The sequence below is a fragment of the Passer domesticus genome, chromosome 10 (genome assembly GCF_036417665.1).
Source record: "Passer domesticus isolate bPasDom1 chromosome 10, bPasDom1.hap1, whole genome shotgun sequence".
Classification (NCBI taxonomy): Eukaryota; Metazoa; Chordata; class Aves; order Passeriformes; family Passeridae; genus Passer; species Passer domesticus.
Window position 1 is genome coordinate 17,497,114 of NC_087483.1, and position 18,090 is coordinate 17,515,203.

Here is an 18,090-nt window from a genome sequence, read left to right on the forward strand (position 1 = left end):
CAGGCTGGGGGCTGCAGCCTGCCCAGTGCTGCGCTGTGAATGGAGCAGCTCACCCTGCCCTGAGCACTCCTGCCAACCTCCTGTGCAAGCTCTTGCCTCAATGGCTCTTCTGTCCAATTCTGCTTGCTCAGGGTATGCTTGACACCTATACTCTTATCCAGGAGCAGTGGTCTTGACATTTATTCCGTCCCTCAAGTGCCTGTCCTCTTAACTGCCAAACCCAAACTGAAGTAGTTCTCATAAAATTCCCTTGGAAACAAAATACACAGTCCCTGTACACAAAGGGAAGGGGTAGGGTTGTAGCCCACTAACACTTCCATACCCTCCTGCCCCTGCTGACTGCTAACACACGCTGCTCCTGCTAGTCTGGCTGGTGCTCACACCACTCTTGCTGGGCAATAACATAGCTATTGTCTCTGCAAACAGCATTTACTGCCAGATGGGGAGTGCTACCCTGGAACTGAAAGCAGACAGAGGTCACCTCAACATAGATTAAATATTATTCAGCTATTGGATTAAGAAAAACAAGGTACACTGATCCCATAGCCAGTTGCTCTCCCCTGGGAGCAGAGATTGATAACAGTCTCTGTAATTTCAATTATCATTATTCTAATTTTTGACTCTTTGAGAAAAGTGTTCCCAGCATGTGGAGTAGTGCAAATTGGAGGGTATTTCCCCTTCACAGTTCATTGTCCAGCAGAACCACCTCTCTGCAATTCCTTCTGAAACACTGCCCAGCACTTCAAAATGGAGCTGTATGGTTTACTTTTTATTGTTTAGCTAAGAAATACATTAGCTTTGTTTTCCAGAATCTAACTCTTTTAGGGGTACCAGAATGGTAAACAGAATTGCTATTTTTTTCCTCTTAAGAAGCTGAGCTGGAGTTCAGGCCTGCTTAGTATCTGCTGAACAGATCAAAGTCCCTTTGGGTTACAGCAAAACTAAAGCCAGGTAATATTCAAAGCAAAATTAGGTTCATAGTAGCTGTGTCCTGCAGGATGTATTGCAGAAGCAGCCATCAGCTTGGGATGCCATTCACCTGCCATCCAGATCATCAGGAAGAGTCTCCATCTCATCGGGCAAAAAAGGGAAGCGAGTGGCCCCAGTCTCTGCTGAGCAGCTCACGGTGAGTGGCTGCTTTTGGAGCAGCCCCACAGCCGAGAGCACCAGGCAGATCCCACACACTGAAGGCACCTGGCCGTGCTGAGGGAAGCAAAGCTCCTTAGCAATTAGGTCACAAGTCAATCCAGGAGCTGCTCACTTGTAGCCTCCAATTTAGTGCTCCTCAAGGGAGGACTTAAAAACCATCAAATTGCCTCCAGAGAGACTGGCTCTAGTTAAAGCCCACTGAAGTGCAAAGAAACTGTCAGTGAGTGGTTTTATTTGAGCAGCCCAAGTCAAGTTCTAAATCCAAAGAGCATGTGTGAAGATCTGGGCAGCCATGCAGGGCTGCACCCTTCCCAGGAGGCTGCTGCCTGCTCCCGGACACTGCCAGCCCATGGGACCAATGAAGGTGATAGGCTGGCGTGGGGAATGGAGAGGCCTTAACACACCTCACTGGGGTTTCTCTTTCTTTTTTTTTTCCCCTCCTTTTCTGAGGGGCAGTGGAATCCAACAGCTGTACAGAACACACCCTTCACCTTTAACTTTAATTAAAATAGAGTTTATTAGCTTTTCTTTTAATACAAACATGAGAAAGGAAAACCACCTGAAGATGTAGTGTTATTTTCAGTATTGAATTGTGATCAATACCTGAAGTGCCAAGTCCCGTGGGTTTGGGAGCCAGGAGCTGGCACATCTGCATACTGCAAAAGGCTGTATGCATCATTGGAACAGCTGAGTGCAGCCACACTGATGGTGGCACTCACACAGCCCCACTCCCAAAGGCAGATGGACTTGTTGTTCAGTGTAAGTTTCTGGGCCTTGGCCATAAGAAGAAGTGCACAAAACCCGTGTCATTCGGAGGGAGATTGCTCCTAGGACACTGCCTAGAACCTATTTGGATCCAAGAAGGGAAGATACTACAAAGACTTGTAACAGGAAGAGTCTACAATAATACTTATCCTGTTCAGAGTTCAGTTTCAGAGCTTGAAAGTAAGCTCTGTTCTAAAGTCTCAGAAAGAGCAAACCCCAAGCCTCTAGAGCAGTTGCACAAGATAAAATTCACTTTGGAAAAAAAAAAAAGGTTTATAGAAAGCTTTTTGATAATTTGATAAGTTGAACACAATATTTTGCCATCTACCTTGATAGGTAGTCCAGGATTCTCCAACTCATTATTGTCTCATTATGAATGTAACTTCCTCCCAGGAAACTGAAGCCCAAGGAGAGCCAGATGGATGCACAATATCAGCTTTAGGAACTCACTGTATATAGCACAAGAGATCTGCAGTAGAACTCAGAGAAGCAGTGCTGCACACACGCCATTCACCACTGGATTGCTACACTGTTTGGGATGGTGATGATGTTTCCAGACCAACTTTTTCATTCAATGCCTCAGAAAAATACACAGATTACATCTCTTCCAGAGCAATATAAGTATTAGAAAATGAGAGAAGCACCATAATTCACAAGAAATGCAGCATGGACCCTATACATTTTAACAATACATAAAACCGTATCTCTCTGCCCCCAGTCAAAACATTCAAAGTCTTTTGACAATCTTTATTGGAGTGAAGTTGTGGGTGCAGAGATGGAATTCCTTCCTGCTGGGCAGCTTCTTGCTGTGTATGAACACATCACCAATAATAGCAGCTTTTAGTAGCCAAACCAGGGAAAAGCCATCAACACGTGTCTATGCTACTGTTTTCAGCTCCAGAGTGGCTTTATACTTTAAGAGTCCCATGTGTTGTGTTTGTTAACACTGCATTGACCTGAAATACAAATGCAGTGAAGACTCTGGATGACAGGGGAGAGGAGGGAAGAACATTGTAACTATAGTCATGTGGTTAGTGTTTAAATTCTAAAATTTAAAACTACTTATTATTAAAAACCTCAAGAGTTCACAGCTATAGGCCTACATAGTAAGCAAACGTCTGTGGGGGAGAGAAGGAGATAAGTTTGTTTTTGCACCTCTGGACACATTAGAAGGAGGAGAGAGTTGATTTGACAAAGGTCTTGTCTTTTGCACCAAGTATGTTCCTCAAGGCCTGGGCTCCCCTGGCTGGCTGGCTCTGGCTTGCCCGTGCTGGAAGACACCATCACCGCTGGCTCGCGTGCAGGGAGTGGCGCATTCCTCCGGCTCCTGGGCGTGCTGGCTCCTGGTGCTGCACCTTGCTCTCTCCTCAGGAGAGGATGGCATTGGAACGGCGGATACCAACTAAGTTATCAGCACTGAAAGATCGTCTCATAGCAGCTTTTGACAAGTCTTTGTATTTGTCTTCACACAGCCGGGAGATTGCCTGGAACCACAGACAGACACAAAATGGAAAGCCTGCATTAGGAAAGTTTGAACGTTCCAAGGCAGGTTTCACAAGTGCAATTCCAACAGCACAGGTGCTCTGCAGCAGTGACACTTCTGGCTTTCATCCAGAATGACAATAAATAAGGACTACTCTGGAGGGAAAATAGTAATGGGGTCTGTCCCCAGGTAAACATGAGCCAAAAGAAGATGAGTGGTTTCCACATGCAAGTATCTTCTTTGTTTTACTAGTCTCACTATCTAATGAAAAACTTGGATCCATTTCAGACTTAAGTTTGTGGAAGTTACGTTGAAAATCACCCCAGTAGCTGGGTCTGGAGCACACAGCAGCACAAAACCTTTATTTTAACAATGCAGAAACACACACAGGCATTTCTCTGAGGAGAAAAGGTTTCTGTGCTCCCTTGGGCATTGTACCCTAGGCCACTCAGGAGTGGCCAAGGAAATTAATTTCTATTAGGGTGTCTGTTTTGCCTTTACCTTCTCTACACCCTCACTCCCAACATATTCTTTCTTACCAGGATCACCCCTATGATCTGAGATGGGAGGGCAGCCCTGGTACTTTATTATAGCAATTAAATATTAGCACATGTAGACAATCTAGTGTTGAATTGCTTTTTCATCCATTTATTGGCTTGCCTTTGCCCTGCTTATCTATCCATTCTAGCAACAAGCCTAATTATTTAAATCCTAATAACACAATTGTCAAAAAAACACTGTCTCCTCCCCTGCAAGGCCTGTTTCTGATTGGAGTCTTCAGGCATTATCAATGCAAATTAATAAGGATACCTGTAATAAAAAAGTCAAACTGAATTTCAGCCCTGAACATTTACTTCCATTAATAATTTACCACCTATCACCAGATGAACTTTCAGAGTCCTGTGATCAGCTACAAGCCTACACCTTCCCTTTAAGGCAGCACCCATTCAGCACAGCCCAGTGTTCTGCAAGTTCAAAAGGTGAAAAGCACTCTGAGCACGAATAAAGTGCTAAGTGTATTTTAAAATAATTATTTACATTTATTTCTGCCGACCTTCTGGAGGCATGCATTTGGCTCAAGAGTGGCATTCTTTGAGACACTGGCGGCATGAGCTCCTGGTGCAAGACCAGACAGACTCTCCATCCTGCTTTAATGCTAGCACATCAATCACACAGCAACCTGTGTTGACATATTTAGCCCCAGTTGCCCATATGGTGTAAATCAGTTTTCAGTTTCTGGAATTCCACTGCTTTATACAGGCTCCTATCAGCTGCTTATATGCTTCTAACCAAAAAGTAGAATTAAAAATTTTAGCAAATAGTCTAAATATTTATCACATTTTAGAATTAAATCCCAAAATGTCCAATACACATGCATTAGTAAGTGCATGATAGCAAATTACATAGTGGTCTGAAAATTACTCTGGTTTTAAATACCAAGCCCCCAAATACTAAGAAAGAAGAAACAAAACAGGCTCACAATCTGTAAATCATCCACTTATGCCCTGGCACTGAGCAGTTCAGTAAACAATTTCCTGTGGACTATGAACTGCCCTACAACCACATTTACAATTAGTGACAGTGTTAGCTTAAAGTGCAAGTAACAAGGGTGAGACAAAGCAGAAGAGCTGCATTGCTTAACTTGAAATAGAGGAATTCATAGGCATATCATACCTCTCATTCCAAAGGACCAGGAGGGATCCCACTTATTCCTGAAGCTCAGGCACTTATGGGACAAAATAAAATCCCTAGCCCTTAGCAGAATTACTGGGGTGGACAATGGAACAATATAAGCCAAGAATCTGCAGCACACCCCTCTCTGAAAGGGACTGTGGTATCAGTGTGTACAGGGCCTGTGGTAGTGCTTTTGTTGAAAGGTCAACAAAACAACGTGCAGAGTCATCAATTAAACCTGGACAGATGAAAGGTTGCATTGATCCAACAAGAAATTTCCCTGGGACCCCAGGTAATTTGTATATTTTCAAAATGTCTTACATATCTCCAGCAACTAGGAAGACTGACTCTGCAGAAGTTAAAGCTTTTTAAAATGAGCGTTCGCGCCAAGAAGGCTGCGGGGCCTCCCCACAAGGGCAGCCCTTGGGGGACAGTCATCTGCACTTACACTCCTCTGGGCGTGCTGGAGGGTTCCCAGCAAGGGGCTATTCCAAAAGTTTATCTTAAAGCAACGTTTCTCTGTAAAGGTGGGAAGCCACAACTTATTTCTGCAGCTGCCCCCAGACAAATTGTTTATTAAACCATGAGAGCAGTAAGAGTGCTCCCGCTAAATCTAAAAGCAGCTGTGCAGTGGGATGCAGTGGGAACCTTCAGCTGGTAGTATTTAGAAGGGTCTGAGTGTGACTGTCTCTAGGTGCTTGGAATACAGACTGTGACCAGGGAAGGACAGACAATCCATTACATATGACACTAATCCTTTCAATCTTAAGTAGCCTAGCTGAACTACGGTTCCCAAAACAACATCCATTTTATTTTGCTATCTGCCAGACTTTTGTAATCTCTTCCAAAACCCTTCCTTTCCTCAGAATTCTAGCTTAGCCTATGCATGGTTTTAGAAGTGCTAACTGTATTTATAAAAGGGTTAAATTACCCTGTAATACACTAATCTAAAAGCTTTTTAGTTTTTCTAACTGCCACTTAACATGATTAGCAACAGATGCTCTTACTACTCGTACAAGAGAGAGGAGTCCCCTGCTCGCCCACTCTCAGACCATTTACCTCCAGCTTCTGTGCTCTCTCTTTACTGAGAGGCTCCAGCAGAAAGCTCAGGTTATTGTCATCTGCTAGGGAGCGAAGATCAAAGTAGTATTTGGCGTAAACACTGGCAGGAACATTGATATTAAACTGCAGTAGCTCCAAGAAGTGTCTTTCCATCTCGTTCCTAGGAGGCGTAAGGGACAGGAGACAAAGGAAAAAAAAGATTGTTTTAGCTGGCTGAAAACACTGAAGAGACCTCAAGCTTGTTTTAAACCCAGCAACTTTGAAACAGGTCACCGAGAGCTGTGCATTATTAGTTTCGAGAGGCAGGTCATTGCCGGTGCTCCAGACGAGGTGCAGCTTTTGAGGCCGGGCACCTCCGGCTCGGCTGAAGGCAGTGCCCTGTGGCGCTCAGGGCTGCTGGGGAGGGTCACTGCGGAGTTCCATTAGTGCAGCTGGACAATTCATGCGCCATTCTCACTCTCCTACGGCCCCACACTATAGTGATCAGATGAAAGGAATGATGTATGCTGTTTATTAGCTCTGAAGAACTTGCAGACATTTTCACCAGGCTGATAACAGGAAGGGGGTTTATTGAAGCAGAGGCGGACTAACAAAAGGAGTAGGCAGATCACCACGGCAACAAATGGATCTATGAAGAGCTGCTGCTATTATCTCACAGAAAAAAGCCTCTTGAAGCAACATGGATTCATCTCCAATAAATAAATAAATAAGCAGCATTAGGTGGGAGAAGGAATTTTCTCCTCAATAGCATTAGGCAGGATAACAAAGTACCATGTCAAAGGGCACTGTCCAGTTTTTACTCTTGTCTGTTTTCACTGGGCAAAATACTTGGAGGAAAGTGTGGAGAGTGCCATGGCATGAAAAAAACTATTTCAGCTACTGTAATGTGGTCAGCTAAAGCAGAGATGTTCTACAGAGGAAAACCAATGTTTTACAAAAAACATTGTTTTAACCTAGAAAGAAACTGGTGGTACTCAAACCCAGCAACTCAGTTCAACAACTCAACAACAGCCCCTACAGGTAGCAAATCTGTTCCAACAGAATTTAGCAGCTGTACAGGCCAACTGTGAATACACCAGAGGATGAGTTGCACAAAGTCAGTGCCAAGGTTGTTACTGCTTTTTTTGGGAGCTTTTAAAATGGATGCTTTACCCATCAGTGTGGGGGCAAATAAATCAAGGAATCATCTGTGTTGTCCTGTATTGGGTGGTGGGTCTCAATATGAATAGCAGCTTTGTGTTTCTTTCTAGCATAGCAGACTTGAGTATCATTGAACCTAGTGCCAAAATTAATTTCCTGTTCATTTGGTCATAAGCTATAGAAATGTAAATCAGATAATGTTTTGATGATCAGCTGATCAGAGCTTGATTTACCCTGTGAGTAAATGCTCTTCACTGCCCCTTTTGTATTCACTAGGCTAATACATTTTAATTCTGTAAAAATTCAATTCTTCATTGGATTAACAAGTCTATTAACAGTGGTTTAATACCTGGGAAAGGATAATGCCCATGTTTTTTCTGTGCCTTATTTACAAATATATGTAGCCTGAACAGCATGTGTCCCCTTACAAACAATCATGGCAAGATTAGCAGCTGTACTGTTAATTTTTCAGCAATTATGGATTCAGTCTCATCAAAGCTAGCAAGTTCTGACAAAGGATGACTTCCAAATGTCAACTGAATTTCCTTTGATTTTTTTCCCATTAGAAATAAGTAAAACAAACAAAAAAACTATCTCCCAAAACCCAAAAGAAAAATGTCTTTCATTATAAAAACGCACCTTTGCCTTGGGCAAATAGAAAAGGGCTTGTGATAGAAAAATTAAGATAAACATTTCAGCCATGTTGAGTAGGATGAGGCAAAGGCAAATGATCACGTGTGGCTGTTGCCAGGCCTGGATCTTGTATCCCTTCAGAACCTGAGAGCCCCCAGCTCCTAAAAAAGCCCAGAGCTACTGGGGGCACTGCCAGCACAACTCCAAGCAGTGGGGGAGAGTTTGGTGGGGAGGAGGTGCTTCACAAGGGCTGCCTGGCTTGTAAGCACACACACACAGAGAGATTTGCAAACTGGTGAACTATATCAGATCTAAAACCTTCTGCCAGTTCCAGAGTGGTGCAGCCCCTGTGCTTGGCTTGCAGTGGGTCAACAAGAGCATCTGTCAGGTTAGTGAGATCATTCTAGATACAGAGAGCCAAGAGGAGAGTTCAGAGGAGCCCACAAACAAAACCTGCCACCAGCTCCTGTAGATGGGCTGTTCCTGCACAGGGATGGCCCACCCAGGGAGTGACACCTGCTACAGTCCTGCCACGCTGTCTTTAGCTGCAGAGCTGCTGGGATTTCGGGTGGATTTTTTGGCAGCATCACCAGCCATCTCCAACATCAGAATGCAACTGTGACTGAAACCCTTTGCCAATTATTTTCTCTCACTAACTCTTGTGTTTGGAATACTCATTATCAAATGACTGGTTTAAAAATACAGCAACTACTAAAACCCACAATAACTATGTACCAACCATGAATTCAAAGTAGGCTTGTAAATTTAAAACAACTTTGCCAAGTATTTGAAGCAGTTTTCCAAGGTCTCTATAATGATGATGGTATCCAGCCAAGGAGTGGTGAAGTCTGCCCAGCTGCAGAGCCTGGGATGAACACCCTGTGCCACTGTCAGGAAGGGGTAGTACAGTGTCTGCCCGTACCTAAATTCAAAGGTCTAAATAATCTCAAATGGGATGGGATTACAAAAATCCCATCCTCAAATTGGAGGGGGGAAAAAAGCCTAAATTCCATCTATTTTCCTTACCACCATCACTGCTTTGAAAATGCAAGTACTGACAATTTCAAGAGACCCAGCACTGGCAATAGAGAATAAATATCCTGCTTGTTAAAGATATTTTCTGTGCTATCAATTTGATTTGTCCCAAATAGGGCTAGAAGAAGAGACATCAAAAAGAGCAAGATGTACACTCCAGCACTTCTGGCTTTGCTGACCCCACTTCAGCCATCTCAGAGTTATTTGCAGCAATGCTTAAAGTATGTTCCTCAGATAGATGAGCACTCGGGGCCAGGCTAAGTGGAGATGTACATTGTATAAAATCACTAATTGTGCTTTCCTGAAAGCAGGGCTGGCAGTGTCCTGCATTTTGAGACAAAGAACTCCCAGGCAAGGGGTATCTATAAAACAAGTAACAGTGGTTGCTGTTTGAGATGTGAAATAATTTGAATAATAAAAATTATTTTGGTGCAGAAAACTCCCTCATTTTTAGAAATACAGCCCCCTACCTAAAAGGAAGAAAACCAGATATTCCTCCTCCTAAAGAGTCCCAAATGAATAATTACTTACTGCATTTGAACCATTAGTTTGGGCTGAATCCAGGGAAGAGAGCTTGGGGCAAGAACACTGCCCCATGACACAGGCAGCCTCCCAGTGCTTGTGCAGAGCTCTGCCAGCTCAGTCTGCTCCTGTGCTAGAACTGGCTGCCACTGCACAGCCCTGGACACATGCTCAGGGCACAGCACTGTGATTTAACTCACACAAAGCATCTCATGAAAGCAAGGCCAGAAAGCCTGGTGTTTTAAGCTGGATTTGTATAATTTCTACCTGTGATAATAAGAGAAATAGGAGAACAAGCTAGCAAACAGAGTTAAAACAAAAATACTGATGTTTCAAAGCTCTGAGATAGAACTTTGTGAGAAGGAATTTAACAGAAAACCTAATGGGCCAACTACAGTTCACATAAACACTCCTCCAGCCCAAAGTATGAGCCTGGAACCACGAGGATGAATATCTTCCCATACTGCAGAATCTGCCTTAAAGCTGAGTGCAGCAAGAAAAGACAGCAGATTAAAAATTTCTGAAAATCTGAAATGGACATACAAGACAAAAATACATCCAAGGAACAGCCTTACAAAAACAAGCAGTAATAAGACTGAGGACTTTGTTTTCAGCACTGTAAGCACATCTAAGAGCCTACCCAGAGGGGATAAGCTGTAGCAGTGGCTGTGAGTAACACAGGCATCCACAGCTACCCATACAAACACCTGCTGGCCAGCAGCAGCACTAGAGGTCAGACTTGAGGTGTTTAGGCCTTAACTGGACACACAAGCACACATGAAAATCCCAAGTTATGGTTTACCTTGCAATTCTTCCAATTCTAAAACAGAAAAGGCAGGGACAAATTTAGTTCACTTTTTTTTTCCTTCTAAAAAACCTTTTGATAAGACTATAAATTGGGCAGTTTAGTTCCATGGCTCATCACTGAGATTAAGAAGTAACTTCGAAGTCACTCACGCAAGTCATTAAAATTATTAACAGAGACTTGTCTTAATGTAGGGTAATTATCCAAAGTTTCTTCAGGTAAAAAAGAGAATGAGGCCAGACACTAAATATACGCCATATATATATATATATATATAATAGCAACAGAAAGATTTTTCTCAGCATGATCACGTGCTATTTAAAGAAGTACATAAACAACAAGAAAAAAAAATCACATACAAAAAAAAACCCCAAAAACCCCACCACTGTAGACTACCCAAACCTTGCAACTTACATGTCCTCAACAGTAATGTCCTTCAGTATTTGGCAATAATCCACATTCCACACAGCTTGATCATCCCAGACTTTAGAAGCCAGCAGAATAGCTCCTAGGACTATCCTCTTCCAGTTACTAGGGCATATGTCAATCTCTGCATAGGTTAAAAGCCTTTCCAAATAAACCTATACAAAGAAGAAGGGAAAATAACCAAACAACAAAACCCCACAATTATATGTGTGTAATGATGACCTGGAGCAGAGCTGAGCAGCAAACATGCCAGTCCAATAGGATTATTTATTACTGTTAAGTGTGCCAACATAAGTATCAGTGATTACTATTTACACTTAAGAATCCAAATTTTCAGGAGCTACAGGTTCCATTTTTTATTTTCTCCCAAGAGCTGGACCACCAGGGTACACAACAGGCAGTGAGGTGGGAGTTCTGAGCAATGAGCACTGCTCCTTCAGGGAGACACTGCTGCAGCTCTGTCACCCAGTCACAGTCACTGGCAGGTTCTCACTGGGGCCTTCCTGGACAGCAGATCCCATCACATTAGCCTTGCATCCTGGTTAAGGTGCAGCACTTGTAGCTTAACAGGAAATGCTAAAACCTGCATTTGATCTCTAGTGATGGGACAAAGATGCGTTAATGGCTGTCCTTCCACAGTGAAAGGCCTTCAGTGCTATTTCTGTTCACTCTGTATAGAACAGACTTCAATCCCTTCATTTCCATCACCCACTGCTTAGGCACTGAGACATGCCCAAGTCCAAAGATGTGCCTTGGTCTTTTCCTCCCATGAGATCTCAAACCAACTCCAGGATGCTGAATCTCTCTCTTCCTTAAAAGTTCTCTACTATTCACTCCTGTAATGATCCAGGTAGTAAGAAATATGCACTTTCAAATTTGAATTGAAATTGTTTTTAATTTTATATTCCCTCATCTTAATCCAAATTTTTAATGTAGCTTCAGATAAATTAGTTGGTAAGGGAAGCTTGACCTATGAAGGTCTAAGGGAAGGATTAATCTTTGTCACTGAGTTCTCTCCATGCTTTCTTCCCTTCCTTGGCTTGCAGCCTTCAAATAGCCCAAAGGTGTTCCTATAATAACAGGGCCATCTAGCGGTAAAATTCACTTTAAAAACTAACTCCATTTTTTGTAAACACTTCACATAGTTTGCCCAGGGTTATCTGTCATCTCGTTCTGTCAAAATTGCTTGCCTGTCTTTGAAAGAGCAAAAACCTCCAACTACTTTCAGATTTTCAATAGCTTGTAAATATTCAGCTTTTTTAATTACTCATTTCCTTATTAAAGAGAGTCCTTCAAGCTAAGAATGCTTAATTGCTATACTGTCTTTTGGTGACAGTTCTGTTCTCCTTTCACACTGTTTTTCAGAAAGAAGCCACAATGAAGACTGAAGTTTAGTGTGCAACAAAGTGCAGTTTGAGAGACAGTCTGAAGTAGCAATTATACATGCTGTGGTATTTAAATTTTCTTTCATACACATATATGCACACATAGAGAAATATATATATATAAATAAAAAATCATTGCATTGAAACATTTTTAAGTCCATCATGCTTTCTGAAATCAAACAGTGAACTGTAATGAGATTATTATCTTAGTATTGTTCTTAAATTCTAAGTATTGTTCTAAATTCTGGGGAAAAAAGTTATAGCCTCTTTGGCTTAATTAAAGAAAAAAGTTTGGTAGAAAGATGGCAATGATTGAAGGAGATAATAATGAGAAAGATCCTCTCCTAGAGTTCCTATAGGACTGACTCTTGAACCCTTGAGACATTTGTGGTTAATATGAACTCAAGACTAACACCTTCCCCTGCACACAGCTGAAATAAAAAATGTCTTTGTGTATGATCTAAGCACATCCCACTGTTTACAGCATCCCACTCAAGCTTCTCCAGTGAGTTATGTATTATGAAAACAAACAGGGTTTTATTGGGCAAGTAATTAAGCATTACATATTTATATACAGAAGAGGGAATTACCCTTTTATTTAATCACTTCTGTGACTATCTATAGTGACAGTCACATATTTATACACAGAAAAGGGAACTGCTCTTTTATTTAATCACTTCTGTGACCACTTAGAAATCTATAATGAACTCACTTGTACTGTGCCTTCATTAACAGGGTTTCATGAGCTACTCTTAACTATTTCAATGCCAGTTCAGCGCAGATCTCTTAACGAGGAGAGGGGAAGGTGCTCCAAAGGTGGAGCTGCCTTACCAGAGTGACAATTGCACATTCCGCTGTCAGCTGCGCTGCGCTGAAGAGCGTCCGCACAAACCGGTAGATGTGCTTGTGGTCAGGGTCGTGCTTGTAGTAGTCATCTGGGACTTCCTCCCGCTGAAACAAAGTCCTTGGAATTACTGAAAAGCTGTCTACTTAACACTGACTCTAAAGCACAGGTTGTTTCTTCTCACTGAGGTGTATACACCCATTTCCTGTCACAGAGGCAGGACAGAATTACACCCTGAGAGAAGCAGCCTTGCAGTATTGCAAATGTTCCAACAAAACACCGTAGCTTTAGCTGGTGTCTCTCTTCTGAACACTTGTTTGATCTGTAGGGCCGACAGGAAAGAGCATGAACCACTATCATCACTGCTAGGTGCTAACTATTGTCCATGGAACATTCCTCAGACTGAAAGAGATGTAAAAAAAAAAAAAAACCAAAAACTTCTTCCTGCAAGAAAATCACAGGTATATACACACCAGGGAAACAATGGCTCTTCAAAAGCCAAAATTAACAGACTTCATGAGATTCCTCTTCCAGCTGAGGAAGTGCTGAAGAACACATGGCAATAATTCTGTCACAGGTAGAACTAGAAGATAATTTACACTGTCTTCACAGGACTCATTCTTGAGAGACTCCAGAAAGACAACAAAGCTAATGAACTACTAGATTTAACTCTGACACAGTGCTAAACTGTTTCCAAACACAGGGGAGCAGAAAAGCTCAGAAATAAACAGTCTGTAAAAAAGCAATCCTAAAGTAAGTGTTTGATATACATTCTGATATTTAGCACTTTTTCTGGAGGGATTAAACTTCAAGAGCTCCAACTCTGCACACTGGTTCTGCAAGACTGATACTGAACAGATTTCTGTCCACAGTCCAAGTTAGACCTACAGTATGGTCAGGACAGCAGCTGAGAACAGCATTCCCTGCTTGATACTAAGCTAGTAGCTGTAAGGTAAGCAAAGCAGCATTTTCCTGTGGTTTTGTAGTTTAAAATAGCCAGGGAGCATTGTCAAGTAAAATGCAGAGGTAAGTTAACTTAGTACTGCCCACGCAGCCTTCTAATACACCACTAACCTAGAGGGGTTATCTCTGCAAGGGGGACATGCAGCATCAGGAACAGCATGAGCAGGAACACTGCTCATTCCGGTGCTACACATGGTATGAAAGCATATCTGGAAGTACATTTTTGCTGACTGGATGTGCTGAGGTAACCCAAAATGGCTGTATTCCTCATCTATCTGTGCCCAAAACCTGTCACTGTCTCTAGGGCCCTGCTGTGGGAAGCTGGGGATGGGTGGGTGCTATCCCAGGTGCTTTTACACTTGGCTCTGAAGGCAGCTGGGCCCTGCTGCTGTGTGGTCTTGGCTTTCCCGGCTTCTTGGTCTTGCCTTGAGCACAGGACTTGCCCATTTTGGGTTCTCTTTTTGGTGTTTTTTTTTCTGGTCTCAGAGAGACTGCTGTTAATGGCTTTCTCATCTTGGGAAGGGTAGTTCTGGCATTTTGGGTCCCTCCTTGGTCCCCCAGGATGTGAGATTCAGCAGTTTGGTATTTAACAGTTATTTACTGTTAGTTTTTGCCTGTTGCTGTTTTGTTTGTTAGTAAACTGCTTTTTTTCACTTACATCTACTTGTGTTCATTCCTTATTGGTGGAAAGGGATTGGTTAAACCTATAGAAGGAGGCAACTTATTCCAGAGTGTTCTCCTTTTAAACTGTCTTAAACCAGGACACCGGAGGTGAGAAAGGAAGCACCAAGACTGGTATTTGTGACTAAATCCATGACACGGGTACCTGGGTCCCATTAGGGCCAACAGAGCTGGGTTTGGACTCCTTGTGACTGCACCTTTAGAAGACAAGGTGTTCAGAGATTTCTTCCTGCTAATTAACCTTTCTGAAGGAACAGTAGGTACCCAGGCAAAACACCATTGCTATAGAAACTAACAAGCCATGTGTGCCTTTCCCTCAGAAGTGTGACAGTCAGCCCTATATCAGCTCTATTTCTGTCTGTATGCTGCAGTAAGATGGAAGAGACCTTTAAGTGTTCCCCAGAGGACACAATGATTTTTTCTCATTAAACAGGAGGGAGGCTATATGAAAGGATCTAAGGATGTCAGGTTGTTAAATAAAGAAATTGTCTGATGGAGTTCTTCTTACATAAATAATTTTGAATGGGAAACAACAGATTCAGGCATTTAAAATTGTGGAAGAGGTTTTACAGTGACTTCTGTGAGGCAGAGAGAAGTCTGATAAGAGGATCCATGTTTACCCCTGGAAGAATTTCCTATCAAGGTTGTTGACACAGAAACCAAGAAAGAGAGAAGGATAAGTAAGAGAAACCTGCAACTCTCTATTCCAATAAGCACTTTGTTTGTCTCTTCTGACCAATGAGTAAAGTGTAAACTTAGGAGTTTTTAAGAATGTTTAAAAAGCATGCATGCTAGAATAAAAAATGATTTGAAGCCTTTGGAAAATGGAGTGTTGCTTTGTATTGTGACTGTCTCAGCCACGACATAAAACAGTTTTGGTCTGCCCTTTTTGCTCTGAAGTGCTAAAATCCATACAAGAAATCTTGAATATAGCTCTTGTCCTGAAGTTATTTAATTGAATAAAGAGTTGTATTTATTTATATTGCACTGTACAATTCCTAGCACAGTCGATTATATTTAGGGATGAAACTTCAACAAACTTAAAACATTAACTTGTTTTATTAAAATCTGTTTATTAACAACTGAGATCCACGGAACAGGTTATACTGCATTCACTCAGGTAGGTCCCAGAGCAAGCATTCCATTTTTAAAGCTGCTGGATCTTAGCTAAATCAATTTCACATGAAAAACAAAGTAAATGGTTCTGTAGGACAGGCATTAAGCTAGAAGTGTTCAAACTGGATGTGAAAAGCACACGCTCCACTCCTGAGCTTCCCTGTACTATGAGTTTTGCATCTTTAAGGGAGTCTAAAAAGGTGTACCAGGCCCAGTCACATTAAAATCACATCCTGAATGCTCCTTGATGTTACTGCAAGCAGTCTTATGCATATTTGCCTTAAAATGTTGCCTTTCCAGTTTTTTAAAGGCCAAACTCACTGCTGCCTACTCTGTGTGATGCTTCATGTATTGTATTCTCCTGTCTGCAGTCATTTAAAAGGTTAGGCACATAGCTACTAACCATGTCTTCCTAAAGAAACAGAAAACACTTCTAACAAAGCAGTTATGCAAGAGGGGGAGAAAAGAGACAGACAAGAAACTTCAGACATGGAATACAAAAGAATTGGGCAGATGATTCTGTTTATAGTCAAAGCATAAAAATCCAACATAGTTTGTAACATTTAGACTGGGCTCTATTCATGATCTAGCTTATCTCAAAAGTCACTGTTTGTATTACAGATAAAGACACAATTTAAGATCAATTTGATTGTGGCCTGGTGCTAATACATTTTTATGACTTATATAATATAAATCAGTATGTTACTGATATACACTAAGGGGACAAAAAATTACTTACTGTGAGAGGGTGAGATTTTTCATCAAAAATATCCAATGATCTGTCAGAATCTCTACAAAACAAAAGTCCCTGGTTTAGCAAGAAGACTTAATTGGTATTACTACACTCTACTAAAAATCATTGTTCATTAAAAAGGATCAAGGATTTTATAGTTCAGCTTTTCCTAGAATATGGTATGGAGCTACCCTGTATTTTTGCAAAGCATTTAATGATGAGTCCTTACTATTAAATATTTAAGATGCTAAACAATGAATGTTCTTGTATTATGCCTACTAAAGTTCTCCCCAAAATGTGAAACTAGGTGAAACTCATCAACAGCATTACCTCAAAAGGTCAGCTGTAATTCAGGAGCATATGCTGGAACTAGCTGTAATGGCAAGAGTGACTTGGACATGGACAGAGTGTTCCTTCTCCCATCAAAACCAATCCATACCTCTGTACTCAGGAAAAGCTGAACAAAGTCCAAAGGCTGATTTGTGGTGAGTTAAGTGTGTTTTCCTCCCTCCCTGTTTTGGAGTTGTATGTGCCATTGGATGGGTGCATTACTGACCCCTCCACAGCTGCTCAAGAGGGGGTACAAAGAAAAAACACATACAGCACACAGTGCCAGAATTTTCAGCTCCTTTAAGTTTCACCAGCTGTCACTGAAGTGACCAAGACCATATCTGACTCTATGGTCTTGAGAGTTTTTTTTCTAATTTTAGTGATTGTATGATTTTATATCCCTGGTTCCAAAAGAAAGTCATTATATTTCAGCAAAGGAAGAGTTCACTCACCTGTTCTTTATATGGTAGAATATTGCTAATGTTACACTAAAAAAAAAAAAAAAAAAAAAAAAAAAAAAAAAAAAAAAAAAGATTTAACAAAGCATTTTCCATGCACACTATTCCACTGCAAAAGCTGTCATTCAGTGGAATATTACAAATCCATTTTGCAGTGACCTCCTCTCCCATCCCCAAGCACTACACATCTCATTTCTGATGTTTAACTGTCTGGACAGAATCTGGCCAAATCAAATCTGCCTGCCAAACTGCTTTTACATTCATTGCACAGATATTTGTGCAACAAAATAAGTGTTAAGTGACATTCTCAACATATACCTTCATTTCCTGATTAGCTGATATTTAGTGAAAATGTAGACTATTCCCAACTAAAATGTAAGTTCTCCTTGCTGTTACATATCCCATGGCAGAGATTCTGCAGATGTTTTAACCCTGTCTAGTTGCCTAATTTAGGAACTGTCTAAAAAAGAGAATAATATAGATGGCATTATACCAGTATAATCCAAGAAGTGGACAAGAACAGATTTTAGTCTCTGCTAAGTGAGGCAACAGGTTTCATATATTAACACTCATCTACTGTGGCAAATTTCAAATTCTTTATTCATGGTGGTAACAGAAACACTGCCATCACAGGAACCTGTCATGAAAAACTTTGATCTGCTGTCAGCTGTACAAAATGTGTACTGTCACTTCAAAAGGGCACAAGCATTAATTTTTAGGCTATTGTTTAGTTTTTTTCTACAAAAGGAGAAGTGACATGCTGCATACGTTTGTCTGAAACCAAATTTTAAAGTAACAAATCAATGCAGACATTTCCAAACTCTACTACACTATTAAATCAGTAAAGCCTTCTGGGCCTCAATCTACTTGATAAAGCTCTCTTCTC

At 41.4% G+C, this 18,090-nt stretch overlaps 1 protein-coding gene across 2 annotated transcripts in view; it reads right to left on the reverse strand.

The window, feature by feature from the left end:
- Nucleotides 1-1,647: 1,647 nt before the first annotated feature.
- The window catches only part of CCNYL1 (cyclin Y like 1), a 37,129-nt gene continuing 20,686 nt past the window's right edge, over nucleotides 1,648-18,090 (reverse strand). For both annotated transcript variants that reach the window (XM_064434103.1, XM_064434102.1), the window contains 6 exons: nucleotides 17,199-17,234; nucleotides 16,423-16,474; nucleotides 12,911-13,030; nucleotides 10,683-10,849; nucleotides 6,131-6,293; nucleotides 1,648-3,398 (listed from right to left, as the gene is read on the reverse strand). In XM_064434103.1, the coding sequence (XP_064290173.1) occupies nucleotides 3,282-3,398; nucleotides 6,131-6,293; nucleotides 10,683-10,849; nucleotides 12,911-13,030; nucleotides 16,423-16,474; nucleotides 17,199-17,234 (655 nt within the window). In that variant the 3' untranslated portion in view covers nucleotides 1,648-3,281. The remainder of the gene's footprint in view (nucleotides 3,399-6,130; nucleotides 6,294-10,682; nucleotides 10,850-12,910; nucleotides 13,031-16,422; nucleotides 16,475-17,198; nucleotides 17,235-18,090) is intronic.